The 13,058-nt window shown below is 39.3% G+C and overlaps 1 protein-coding gene across 1 annotated transcript in view; it reads right to left on the minus strand.

Annotated features, from left to right (window-relative positions):
* Positions 1 to 13,058, minus strand: part of syne1 (spectrin repeat containing, nuclear envelope 1) — a 172,957-nt gene that overhangs the window by 139,281 nt on the left and 20,618 nt on the right. The window contains exons 6-26 of the mRNA XM_015395967.1: positions 12,691 to 12,869; positions 12,387 to 12,583; positions 11,736 to 11,845; positions 9,746 to 9,796; positions 9,546 to 9,578; positions 9,182 to 9,289; positions 8,964 to 9,101; positions 8,194 to 8,358; positions 8,008 to 8,120; positions 7,756 to 7,924; positions 7,575 to 7,671; positions 5,038 to 5,240; positions 4,763 to 4,927; positions 4,501 to 4,653; positions 4,254 to 4,397; positions 1,943 to 2,110; positions 1,615 to 1,773; positions 1,364 to 1,528; positions 625 to 759; positions 257 to 415; positions 33 to 43 (exon numbers count right to left, since the gene is read on the minus strand). Coding sequence (XP_015251453.1) covers positions 33 to 43; positions 257 to 415; positions 625 to 759; positions 1,364 to 1,528; positions 1,615 to 1,773; positions 1,943 to 2,110; positions 4,254 to 4,397; positions 4,501 to 4,653; positions 4,763 to 4,927; positions 5,038 to 5,240; positions 7,575 to 7,671; positions 7,756 to 7,924; positions 8,008 to 8,120; positions 8,194 to 8,358; positions 8,964 to 9,101; positions 9,182 to 9,289; positions 9,546 to 9,578; positions 9,746 to 9,796; positions 11,736 to 11,845; positions 12,387 to 12,583; positions 12,691 to 12,869 — 2,822 coding nt within the window. The remainder of the gene's footprint in view (positions 1 to 32; positions 44 to 256; positions 416 to 624; positions 760 to 1,363; positions 1,529 to 1,614; positions 1,774 to 1,942; positions 2,111 to 4,253; positions 4,398 to 4,500; positions 4,654 to 4,762; positions 4,928 to 5,037; positions 5,241 to 7,574; positions 7,672 to 7,755; positions 7,925 to 8,007; positions 8,121 to 8,193; positions 8,359 to 8,963; positions 9,102 to 9,181; positions 9,290 to 9,545; positions 9,579 to 9,745; positions 9,797 to 11,735; positions 11,846 to 12,386; positions 12,584 to 12,690; positions 12,870 to 13,058) is intronic.

The following is a 13,058-nucleotide window of genomic DNA, read 5'->3' on the forward strand; positions in this document are numbered from 1 at the left end:
TGTACTTTTTCTCAAGTACGGAAAGTGAGTACTTTTGCCATCTCTGGTAAAAACGAAAAATGATTTCCTTGCAGTTTTCAAGCGAACACTACTTTACTTTGGAGTATCGCTTGAAAATTTCAGTAGAAACTTTCAAGTTTATAGTTGAAGTGCTGTTAAAACTTTTGCAAGGCTCTGCATGTTATTACAGGCTGTTATTGGCTCTGCATGTAAATTAAACAAGCAGAACATGTGTAAGTAGCAATAGTGTGCTGACCCTGTGCTCCTTGATGAGCCTCTCACTCCCCATGCTAGCCAGGTGCCGGTTTTCCCTGGTCAGCTCTGCCTGGCACCCCTGCAACGACACCATCAGCTTGTTCCTCTCGCCCTCCACCTTCAGATGCAGGAGATGAAAAGGGGCTTCCGTGTGTATATCCTGAGGAAAGAGGAACTATAATCTCATATTTGTTTACAGCAATATAGTTTCAATACACTTTCTAACAGCTAAACAACTGCAAAATTATCTTCTTACAATGTAGTTTTTGTATCATAACAGAAACATAAGAATTAGTATAAGCAAGTATTCACATATCCTTTTGAAATAACTTTTTATCTATAGATTTTCATGGATTAATTCCCACCAACCTTCCAGTGTTTGTGCAGCTTTCTAACTGTTTCCTGCAGACACTGCTGCTCCTGTTCAGGCAAAATATCCGTCAGTTCGTCACAAGCCTTGAGGAACGTGTTCAAAACCCGCTGGTCCAGCTGTCCAAAGAATTCCTGCAAATGACAGCAAGATGTTTTCAGGGTTCGACCTCTAGCTGAGGCTTGTTCTTAAAAACAAAACTCATTTACATTAAGCTGTAGTTAAAAAAAAAACCCCAAAACAACTCAAGTATATTTTGGTGACCAAAAGTGACAGACTGGTCAAAAATATCAACATCTGATGTTTCTTTCTGAGAAGTGAATGCATCTTAAGCACGTAGGATGCTGTTCAAACAGAAATGGTAGTTTGTCAGTTAAATTTAAATAGCGACATCTAAAAGACAAGAGGGACTTCAGCAGATAACAGGAAGGCTGAACAAATTGGGCCAAGACCTGTTTGGAACATTTTGGAGTAAAGTTCTCCAGTATGGATGCACATGAATACAGCTGTTTTTGTAAAACTAGTTGCATTACTATAGTGTTATACTAAAGCAAATCTAAAATGTCAACTTTGTAACATTGTCTTTGCTTAAAAACAAAAAGGAAAATTGGTGCTGGCAGCTCCAACTTCCACAAAACTGAATTCTGATTGGTGCATTGTGTCAATTATATTAGGATATAATAAACTGCTCCCATCTATTTTGATGAACAGAAGCTGAATGTTTAAAAAAAGCCCTACTGTGTGTTTCTTCAGCAGTTCCTCTGGGTTGCCCCTTTCTGTCAGACAGTTCTGGGCCGCTTTCAGGACTTTCTCCAGCTCGACTCGTGACTCATCAAACCTCTTCATGAGGCTGCTGTTTGCTTCCACATGCTTTCGCCACTCTGTTGATTCCGTAATCATGTTCTAAAGGAAATCCCACAAGCCGTTACTTCACTGCTGACAAGCAGCTTTAGACATACAGTGATACTGCATTAGATGATGAAAGTTACCTGTGACGAAGTCTGCAAATCTGCCACTCTCTTCTGCAACAGACTCATGTCCATGTGCTGCAGGGTTTTACTGGTGTTCATGATTTTTTGGATAGTTTGATGGTTTCTTTCTATTACTGTCAGGCACTTCTTACAGCTGTGTGTGAAAGTCGCCAGCTCCTAAAGTGTAAAAGAAAAAAAATGTTATGTATATAATACGATGTTGCTTTAAGTTAACCAAACATAAAGCTAAAAACAAGGCAATGAAATCCGATGTTTAAGAGGGTCAATTAGACATTTATATCCATAAGTCTAAAGTTCATTAATACTGAACTGTTTTATGAGTTACCTGGCAATTCTGTTTAAAATCTACTGGTCCCTCAGAGTCTGTGGTGCCGGTGATACGGCCAGCCTTCTCCAGAGCTTGGTAAAAGCCTGTGATGTTCCTCTCCATTTCCTCCAGTGGAGGTAAGAGAGACTGAGACTCCCTTAGCAGAGGCAGACACCTCTCCCTCACCTGATAAGAAAAAGTCATGTCAGAAAGATAAATAAGCCACGTTGTTCCGAAGGAAACAGATCCTTAGTTCCTTAAAAAACGAATCACACTCCCTGAACTTTATTATGACATGTTAAAGTGTGTTTTAGAGTGAATTTTTGTTGCAGGAACATACTGTAAAAACACGAGTAAGAGACCAATAGTCACTCTGGTAGATTGGTAAAAAGACTGTTAAAAGACAATTAGTGGTGTAGTCCACTTGTTTGGCTTCCACAGAAGAAATGGAAGAATAAAGCAGATGTTTCAGGATTTTGACTTGGAAAGGAACTAACACCTCAAATCACCATCCCCACTATAAAATGTCAGCAGCATTGTCTGTGGGAAGTTAATAGAAATATAAATCCTTTCCCCTTCTGATTAGGGGTGTAAATAATAATCGTTTTGTATCGATGCATCGATCCAACAGCCGACGATCCGATGCATCAATACGTCCTCCGGTCTATTTTAATCCATTTGCTCCTGGGCGTAATTCTCCTCCCGTGCTGCGGTGGCGCTAAACCTATTGAGCCCTCCTACAGCGCTTCCTGGTTATACTCTTACAGCAGTGTGTTGCAGTGAGCTTGACACAGACATTTTTGATTTATGCTCAATATTGAAGCGTGGTCTNCTTCCTGGTTATACTCTTACAGCAGTGTGTTGCAGTGAGCTTGACACAGACATTTTTGATTTATGCTCAATATTGAAGCGTGGTCTCCGACGACGGAGGGACATGAGGGCCAAAAAGAGCGGAGATCCAGGTGGAAAAAGGGTTCCATATTACAGCATTTATCGATTTATTCCAAATTTGAAACATTGTGTAAAAAACGTGTAAAAAAAAAAAGAAAAGAAAAAAAAATGAACCAATTAATTGAATCGAATTGTATCGTGGTGTATACTTGAGTATCGAAAATAATCAAATCGCTGGGTCAGGAAATCGAAACTGAATCGAATCGCCATGATGGATGTGATTTACACCCCTACTTCTGATTGGCTGAGGCAAACAAGGAGGCGGAACTGAAATAAAATGGATTTAATGGAAGCAATTTTATTATTGCAAACATCTAGACTAAAATTCAATTTAGAGTCTGTGACAAGGCATCATCACAGGCACTCATCGTGTGATCTGATTCGGTTTGTACCGTTTGCACCAAGGACAAGGCAAACACCTGAATATCCTTGTATGTAAAGCTGGTGGCTCTGCATACACTTTATAAATGATTGTACAATTTTTAAAACCATGTATTTTTTCTATTATTTGAATTTATGTATTACTTTATGTCGATCCGTCACATTAATATTCAACTGGGTGAGTTTTTCTCTCTCCTATCATTACATGTATGCTCAGTATGACAGATTACTGCAGTAAGTAATCTGATACTATGCAAGCACTGTCCACTGTCACTACATGCTCATCCAGGAGGAGTGAATTCTGCAGTGTCAAATCACTGCAGTCTGCTGGGTTTCCTTTTAACCAAGCTGTCTTTAAAATTTGATTAAATTGCCTCTTAAAGTGCCTTGAAATGCAACATATTCTCATTATCAGTTCGTATGAAATCGTACGAAAAGTTATGCACACTATTTTGTACGTTTTGGACGTTTTTCCTCAAAAGACCCGATCAGTGCGCATGCGCAGGCAGACAGAAAAAAAAAGCAGATCCGCGGACGGACATAAAACTTGGAAAAACAGTGCAATCATCACTTCTTCATGTCTCTAACTACGTTGCTTGCTGTTTTATATCTTACGGTCAGGGTTAGGGCTAATTGTTTTTTAAATTCTATGTTCTTGAAAGGTGCGTCAGATGCGCATGCGACGAAAAAAACGTCCAAAACGTACGAAATTACGGTGCATAACTTTTCTCATTATGAGAATACACTGTGAAATGACATGTGCTGTATATTGGCACGATACAAATACATTGGATTTTGCTTAAAACATTGGGTATTCTCTATTAAATGATAGCCCATATACATAATACAATCACTAAAGTCTATCGAAACAGAATAAAGCATAAAAACATATGCAAAGGTGATATAATAGTGTATTTATTCTTAACTGGCTGTACGGAGGCAAAAAACTTAATATAACAGTCTTGTTGCAAAACACCACATGCTGACACATTCTCACCTTACTGAGCTGCTCTTTGATCGAAGCCATCACATCCATCATCTGAGAAATCTCCTCTTGTGGAGTGTCTTTGGTCAACAGCTGAGCGGTGCGGCTTGCGGCCTTGCAGGCTGCCTCCATTGCTGGCACTTTGTGCTTGATTTCCTATGAGAGATAATATAAAAAATACGGTGAAATGACGGCATACAGGACAGAAACTGATATAGTGAGGACTGGTGTAAACTTTAAGAAAAATAAATGGTCTAACCTCCACATCTTGAACAAAGGCCCTGACGTTAAGGAAAGATACTTGAACAGGAGCGGTCATCTTCTCGTTTGTTGCATCCATAAACATCTTTAAGGTCTTAATCCCATCTTGATAGTCTTGTCTTAATTTATCAACTTCATCTGCTCTTGCATACTGCCAGTGAAATAGCAAAGATGATTACTTTTTTTAATAATAAAAGAAGGCTATACCTGCTATACACTTTTTGGTATTTAATTTGGATTTAAAAATGCACAAAACGTACATGTTTGACTTTGACAAATAGCTCTCTCCATCTACCGTTCAGCAGCAGAAGCTGCTGCTTTAGATCTCGCGAGACGGTTTCGTCGCACGTTTCAATGAGAAAATTGCCGGCATCGTTCATGTCCATGTGCTGCTGGATCCAGTGAGAAAGGTTCCTGAAAAAATCCTGAAACATGAAAGAAAAAAAAGGCTAAAAGAGTGCAGAGCTGATGATGTCATAGAGTGTATTTTAATGTTGCATTCGCTCTTGTTCCTACTGTCTCTAAAAGCTCTTACACGCTTGGCATTCTCTGACTTGCTGAGCATTTGCTCAGCATCCTCCAGCCAGGCTTGCAGTGATGCCACAGAGCTGCTATACTTCTCCCAGTTACAGATCACTTCTTCGAGCATGCTGCGAACACTTCGGACCTCCAGGGCCAGGTTCTTCCACTGAGCTGTTGTTTCAGTCAGGAATTTGCTCACACCTTCTGCTTCATCAACTGGAAATCAAACAACTTTAGATTAGCATAGCTTCCTAAGGTAACTAAACACTTTCACATGATGACATGATAGTGCCTTGAAGTATTCATTCCCTCTGAACATTTGTCATAAAAACACAAACTTCAGTGGATATTGTTGGGATTTTAACACTAAATAGTAGACTATTGCTATGTGAAAGATAAGGGATACATGGTTCAGAGGCATGTTTTACTAGTGAGGATTTAAACTACTTTTTACTACGATTACTGTCTTTCGGATAATGTCTCTACCAGGTTTCTGCATCTAGAATATGACGTTTTGTTACATTCTTTAATACTAAGTACCTGCGCTTCAATAGATTTTAAAGTCAATTTTTAAGTCTTTCCTCAAGATTCTCAATTATCTCACTGCATGCTGTTTCACTGTGGATGTAATGTGTTCAGAGTGATGGTGGGTGTAGGTTTTCCACCATATCAAGGGTTTAAATTACGGACTGATTTTGGACTCATTCCATCAAAAAACGAACACCTTCCACCATAGGTGTGTTGGGTCTTCTAATTGCCTTGGAGCAAACAGTAATTTACGATGGATTATTTCGACATTGGTTTTATTCTTACTACTCTGAGGCCAGATTGTGGAAGGCATCATCAGTACTTGTCTGACTGACATTCCTCCACCTGAGCCGTGGATGTTGGCAGCTCCTCAAATGCCACAAAGGGCAATTTTGGCTTTTTCTCTAAATAATGGTCTCCTTGTCAGTTTTTAGGTGGACTGTCATCCCTGTCTACCCCCATCACCCTCTGTGACTCCACCATTAACACTGTGGAGTCTTTCCGGCTCCTGGGAACTATCATCTCCCAGGACGTAAAGTGGGAGCTGAACATCGACTCCCTGACCAAAAAAGCCCAGCAGAGGATGAACTTCCTGCTGCAGCTGAAGAAATTGAACCTGCCCAGGACAATGATGGTACAGTTCTACTCCTCCATCATTGAGTCCATCCTCACTTCCTCCATCACCATCTGGTACGCTGATGCCACCGCTAAGGACAAGAGCAGACTGCAGCGTGTCATCCGGTCTGCAGAGAAGGTGATTGGCTGCAACCTCCCATCTCTCCAGGAGCTGCACGCCTCCAGGACTCTGAGGCGTGCAGGGAAGATTGTGGCTGATCCCTCGCACCCCAGTCACAGATTATTTCAGACACTACCTTCTGGCAGGAGGCTGCGGTCCATCAGGACCAGAACCTCCCGTCACAAAAACAGTTTTTTCCCATCTGCTACCGGCCTTATCAACAAGGCCAAGAGCCGCCCATGACACTGGACAATGTTTCTCTCCCCCACTCAGGATTTTTGCGTTACATTAACGCACAGTCTACTGTGTGTATATAGCTTCTGTGTATATCTATATACATATATGTATATATAAATATTCTATCTTATTTTATTTTTTGTCTGCACCAACAACACCAAGTCAAATTCCTTGTAAGTGCAAACCTACTTGGCAATAAACGTGATTCTGATCCGTTTTAGCAGTCGTGCAAACCGTCCTTCTTTTTATAGTAAATTTAACTGCTAAAAGTTAGAAGCTTGGATATCATTTGTAAGCCTGTCTTGATTTAAACTCATCCACAACTTTATGCTTTACATGTTTGCTCCTTTTCTGTGTCTTCATTGTGCTTTTTGCTCTCTAATATTCTGTAAGATAGGTTAAGGCCTTCACAGAGCAGGCAACTTGGGGAATTACATACATGTGGACTTAGTTGGGTCTCTTCTGTAGGCATTTATTAGGATTTTACTCAAGTGTATCAGATTTAAGTGCAGGAAATACAAATTTAAGTCAGTTTTTCCTAGTTTTATTTTATGCAAACCTATAAATCATTTTCCTTCCAAAAATATGCCCTAATTTGTGTTGGTCTGTCATTTAAATCCCAACAAAATACACTGAGGTTTGAGGCTGCATTGTTCACACAAGTGTTCAAGCCGTATGAATACTTGACTGCCAGTCGATGTTACATACTGTGTAGAAACAGCGAATGATTGTGCTTGCTGATCTTATGTTTGTTAGGTCAGTTAAACATGCTAAAATACCATTCCAACTAGTTATTCCCTCATGCATAATGCACCATGACCGTTTAATTTTTGGAGGCAGAAGTGGGTTGAAGCAAAAAGCAAGCCAAGAGTTACAGAAGGAATGGAAACAGGCACATTTTAGTGTTCGCTGTTTTTGGACTTACCTTTGTTACAGGTTTTAGTCCCTGTAACATAAAAATCGACGCTGTTTACTAAAAAATAGGACAAATGCTCATTTTGTTTAGGTATCCCTATATATGTATTTGTAAAATAAACGTATAATCTTACTTGAACTGTCTGACTTGATGTAAACCTCTGCAGCTTGCTTCAGGGCGGTAAAGATGATTTCATACTGCTCAAAAAATCTGTGGCCTTCAACAAAAGCCTATAAAAGAGATGGGGAAATTATCATTTTACATAAACCTGCAAGTTAAAATATGCACCTCCGATTTAAATAAGTTGAACTCACAAGGTAGCTCTGCAGCAGGAGTTCAACTGACTCCCGTCGGCCATATTTTATGATCCAGGACTTGAGTTTTGCTTCAGCCAAAACAAGGAACGCCATCAATCGATACTTCATTTCCCAGAATTCTAGTTTAATCAAGTGAGAGTGCGATGATGTTGACACAAAGTTGAACCTGAAGAGAAAAGAGACAGTATTTTAGTTCTTTCCTAAATTTTAAACACAAAACCCAAGGGTTAGTAGAGAGGAGAAATAGACCTTTCTGCCATGTCTTGGAGCTGTTCGGGTGGCACCGGTACCCCGTTTACTGATCTGTCTCTGTGGATCTGCATGAAAGTCTGTCTGTGCGATTCCAAGCTTTTTAAAACTTCCTGCAACAAAAAAATACAATTACCCTCACACTGATTTATCTAATTAACATGACGCTGAGGACAGATACTTTACCTTATGCTGCTCCAGTTTTCTGTGCAGAACGTTGGCCGTTTCTTCGTGAACATGTTGGAGGGGAATGTCCTCTCTCAAAGCCAACTCTGCTCTGTGAAGCCAGGCTCCCACCACCCCCAGGGGGCCAGGCAGGGACTTGTCCAGATGAATGTGCCAGTCCAACAGCTACAATTGACAGCCAATCAAAGAAAGATACTCAGCTATAGAAAGATCCATTATCAGAGGAAGCTCTAAACACAGCAGTCCCTCAAATTCACAAGTAATTGTGCTACAACCATGTATTATTCCTCTCTAAATAATCTGTGGATGTCCAGAAAATAAAGTGTCTGGTGAACAAAACACACTCTGTTCTCTCACCCCCAGTCTGTGAACACAAAGCACCCTGTCACCCCACTAAACTTTATTGGAAGCGAGGAATTGGAGATTTCTTTGAACAAAAAAAACAAAACTTCTTACATTCCTATTTAATTTATATGATATTATAAAAAAAATTACATAATGTAAAAGTAGGAACCTTTGCAAGAAAAGCAAAAGTCTTTTCATAACATTTGTATGTATATATAGGATTAAATAAGTAAAATTTTTCCCTAAAAGTTAGGAGAAAATATATAGATGGGCAGAATCTGGACCAGCTTGACCAAATACACAGATTCTCAGGGAAAGTTTCCAATTTGGATTGGATTAAAAAATCTGCTACTAAGAAGCTACTAGAAGATGTAATTAAATAGTAAATCTAAAGAAAAAGCTTTTTCATCTTGGACTATAGTTACCCGGGCAGAGACACGGTCCCACGCCTGCTTGACCACGGCCTGATCCACCGACAGCTTTCCTTCCTTATGAACAGGCTGGAGCAGCTGATCTGTCTGCTTTTTCTTCATTTCATACTGGACATGAAAGTTTTTGAATCCCTACAAAACACAGACATAATGATTGGAACAATATTTCCTTGGTAAAATATATATTTCTTTTCTACCCAAGAAAAACTCACCTGGTATTTGTCAGTGAGGCTTCCCTCTGTGGCCTGGGCACGCAGCAAATCTCTCTCCAGCTGATCTACAAACACCTTCAGTTCCCTAAGCATCTTCCTCTCTTCCCTCTGTCACAATCAGATGATAAGCAGCTTATTTATGCAAAACTAAATCCAAAACCCATTTTCCCCTAATTAACATACCAATGGAACCCTCCCATGTTTTAATTTAAAAATGAGAGATCAGATTAAAAAGACTACTTTAGAATAAACAGACTTGGACACAGAAGCGTTAAAAAGAGTAGTAGAAACAGAGAACTTTGATACTAGTATTGTATTCAAAGATATGATATAAAAGAAGAAAACTGCTATTGTTTGAACATACCTCAAGCATCTGCTCTATATCTTGAGGAACAAACTTTCCAGGAAAGCATCAAGGCAAGCATGACAGAGAAATGCATTCACATCAAAAAGGCATCAGAATAACAAGGAAACAAAAGCAGAGTGAAAGGAAGGAAGAGATGGAGGAGGAGGGTGAAAACACTCCAAACAGAAAGCATGCAGAACTCTGACCTGAAACCTCACCTGAAGCACTGAAACTGACAATGCAAGAGTTGGAGGAGAGCCATGAAGCAGCTTGATGTGCAACAAATAAAAAATAAAGTGGATGGAAAAAAAACAACAAATAAATGTGTGATGATATAAAATAAAACATAAGAATTTGTTTTCATGCACACAATTTCTATTAGAGATGCACTGAGAAATCAAATGGAAAGAAATGATTTTTAATGTCTTGAAAACTCCAAATTCCTTTTTCCAGCTGAGAGTGTGGCGATAGGGGCGACCAGGTGAAGCTGACTCACACTCTCTTTGGTATTTGGTTAAAAGATTAAGTCAAATGATGGGATGCAGCTCTGGGAGACTTTTTGAATGAAAAATATTTTCTATTTCTGGTTTGTATGAAACATGCTTGATTTATTAGCATCTTGCTGATAGTTCTAACAGTAAAACACCATCAGCCTTTGGAAAATCTCAGAGATGAGGTGAAGCTCTCTATCATGATTGGAAAACACACACTGTGTGATTGACTGGTTACTTTATAATGCTAATGCTGCTAAATGTGTTCATTGTTTACAGAAGAAGCTAAAGGAAGAAAAATTCTAGTTCAAATATTTTTTGTTAGCTTTAGTACCATGTTTTAAGGCTGCTTGTCTCAGCAGCTAAAATAAACAATTAAGGACACCTGTGTTAATAACTGTCCTTACAGCCCAAATATGGCTGCGATCACAAGCGACAGACCAAAGCCTTAAAAAAAGATCAGAGATTATCACAGATTTGTGACGGAGCATCTCTAAAGCCTATAATTCCAAATCAAAGCTTTATTTATTGACATGTTTTACCACATACATTTTTGTAGTACTTAAGTACCGAGCAGTAAAAACAAGTGTTAATGCATGAGGGCCATTTATTTATTCATAAATATACCAAAGGGTTCTATGGTTAAGCTTATTATAAGTAAGAATGCAGTAAACACAAACAGATACACTACCGTTCAAAAGTTTGGGCTCACATTGAAATGTCCTTATTCTTAAAGGAAAAGCACTGTACTTTTTAATGAAGATAACTTTAAACTAGTCTTAACTTTAAAAAAATACACTCTATACATTGCTAATGTGGTAAATGACTATTTTAGCTGCAAATGTCTGGTTTTTGGTGCAATATCTACATAGGTGTAATTGAAGATTTCCTACAACGGTGTGTACTACTCCCTTCAAAGGACAGCACAAACAGGCTACTGCAGGTACTATTTAATGAAGATGCCAGTTGGGGACCTGTGAGGCGTCTGTTTCTCAAACTAGAGACTCTAATGTACTTATCTTCTTGCTCAGTTGTGCAACGCGGCCTCCCACTTCTTTTTCTACTCTGGTTAGAGCCTGTTTGGGCTGTACTCTGAAGGGAGTAGTACACACCGTTGTAGGAAATCTTCAATTTCTTAGCAATTTCTTACATGGAATAGCCTTCATTTCTAAGAACAAGAATAGACTGTCGAGTTTCAGATGAAAGTTCTCTTTTTCTGGCCATTTTGAGCGTTTAATTGACCCCACAAATGTGATGCTCCAGAAACTCAATCTGCTCAAAGGAAGGTCAGTTTTGTAGCTTCTGTAACGAGCTAAACTGTTTTCAGATGTGTGAACATGATTGCACAAGGGTTTTCTAATCATCAATTAGCCTTCTGAGCCAATGAGCAAACACATTGTACCATTAGAACACTGGAGTGATAGTTGCTGGAAATGGGCCTCTATGCACCTATGTAGATATTGCACAAAAAAACAGACATTTGCAGCTAGAATAGTCATTTACCACATTAGCAATGTATAGAGTGTATTTCTTTAAAGTTAAGACTAGTTTAAAGTTATCTTCATTGAAAAGTACAGTGCTTTTCCTTCAAAAATAAGGACATTTCAATTTGACCAAAAACTTTTGAACAGTAGTGTTACTGTAATTTAACAGTATTATCCCTAAAAAAACGATTCCCTTTGAACTGCGTGTAATAAGTTGATAAAATAATAATTACCTCATCCTGCTGTCCACCCCCCTCAGACTGTTTGGGGTTTGGGTAATGCTTGAGAAACTGAGCCACATATGTCATGATGGATTTTTCATCTGGCTTGTCAACATCCACATCTACAGAGATACAGTATTATTTTATCACTGCTTTAACAAGCCTTAAAGATTAAATTAAATTAACTGAAATTCATAATTTGATAAAAATGAACAGGAACGATACACAACATGGTTATTACATCTAGTAGACTAAAAAAGATATTTCTCAAGAGACTAAATCAGCCGAGGCTGTCAGCTATTTATACATCTCTCCTTTTATCCACAACGATGGCCTGGTATTACAAACCAGAGCCAAGATCCTGTAACTACATACATTTGTGTGCAGCTCTGTGTCAATTAAAGCATCTTCAATCTTCTCTGTAAGTAGAGCCAGAAATACAAAGTTTCTGCAGTCTCATTTCTCTAAGCTCAAACTCTGAGCCATGAATGAAACGTTGGTATTTTCAGCACTCACTGAATCAAGAACACTAATGTGAGAAGACGTTTGACACCGAAACCGTATACTACTGATACCTTACTTGGTGTAAAAAACACTGATAAGCATTGTTATTTAGAATAGTTAGACGCAATGAAAATCATCATTCAAAAGCAAAAGAAAGACCTTCTGGATCCAGCAGACGAGGAATGCCCAGCTCATTTTCCGCAAGTGAAAAAGCCTCCTCTAAATTCTCCCGGTTCTTTCTCCGTCGCACCACTTCCATATCGACCAAATCAGGCCTGATGGCGTGAACTACGGCTTGAAACGCGACACCATCACGCCAGCTGGGTCCAAAGTCCTTCACCTCAATTCCAAATTCCCTGAAAAACACAATTGGGAGCCTCTCCATGTTGCTTGACTTTTACTGTGAACAAACACGAGGATCTTGTATAGAAACATACTTTTACTTGTAATTGTAATTACGTACTTGGCGGCGGTGCACTGCACCCATCTGAGCAGAGCCTTTTTAGCATTGCCCTGGAATTTGGTTACGACCTTCCTCTTCATGGGGGGGCTTCCTGTTTCACAGCTGGCTGTGCTGTCCACAGATGAGTTGCTGTTGGAAAGCGCCTGTAGAGCTGGCAGGTTGCTCGTTAACTCTTCAATCTAATGGAGAAACAAATAAAAAAGCAAAACAAGGGAGGGTAAAAGGTAGTGTTACGGTGATGGCTTTTCTTGGCCCCCGATACCGACACCCGATACCTGGCTGTGTAGTATTGGCTGATACGATACCATCAGTTTGAAATTGATGTGTGTGTATTAGGGATGGGACGATTTATGAAAACCGTCAGAATC

This window comes from Cyprinodon variegatus, unplaced genomic scaffold, assembly GCF_000732505.1.
Source record: "Cyprinodon variegatus isolate N-32 unplaced genomic scaffold, C_variegatus-1.0 Scaffold770, whole genome shotgun sequence".
Classification (NCBI taxonomy): Eukaryota; Metazoa; Chordata; class Actinopteri; order Cyprinodontiformes; family Cyprinodontidae; genus Cyprinodon; species Cyprinodon variegatus.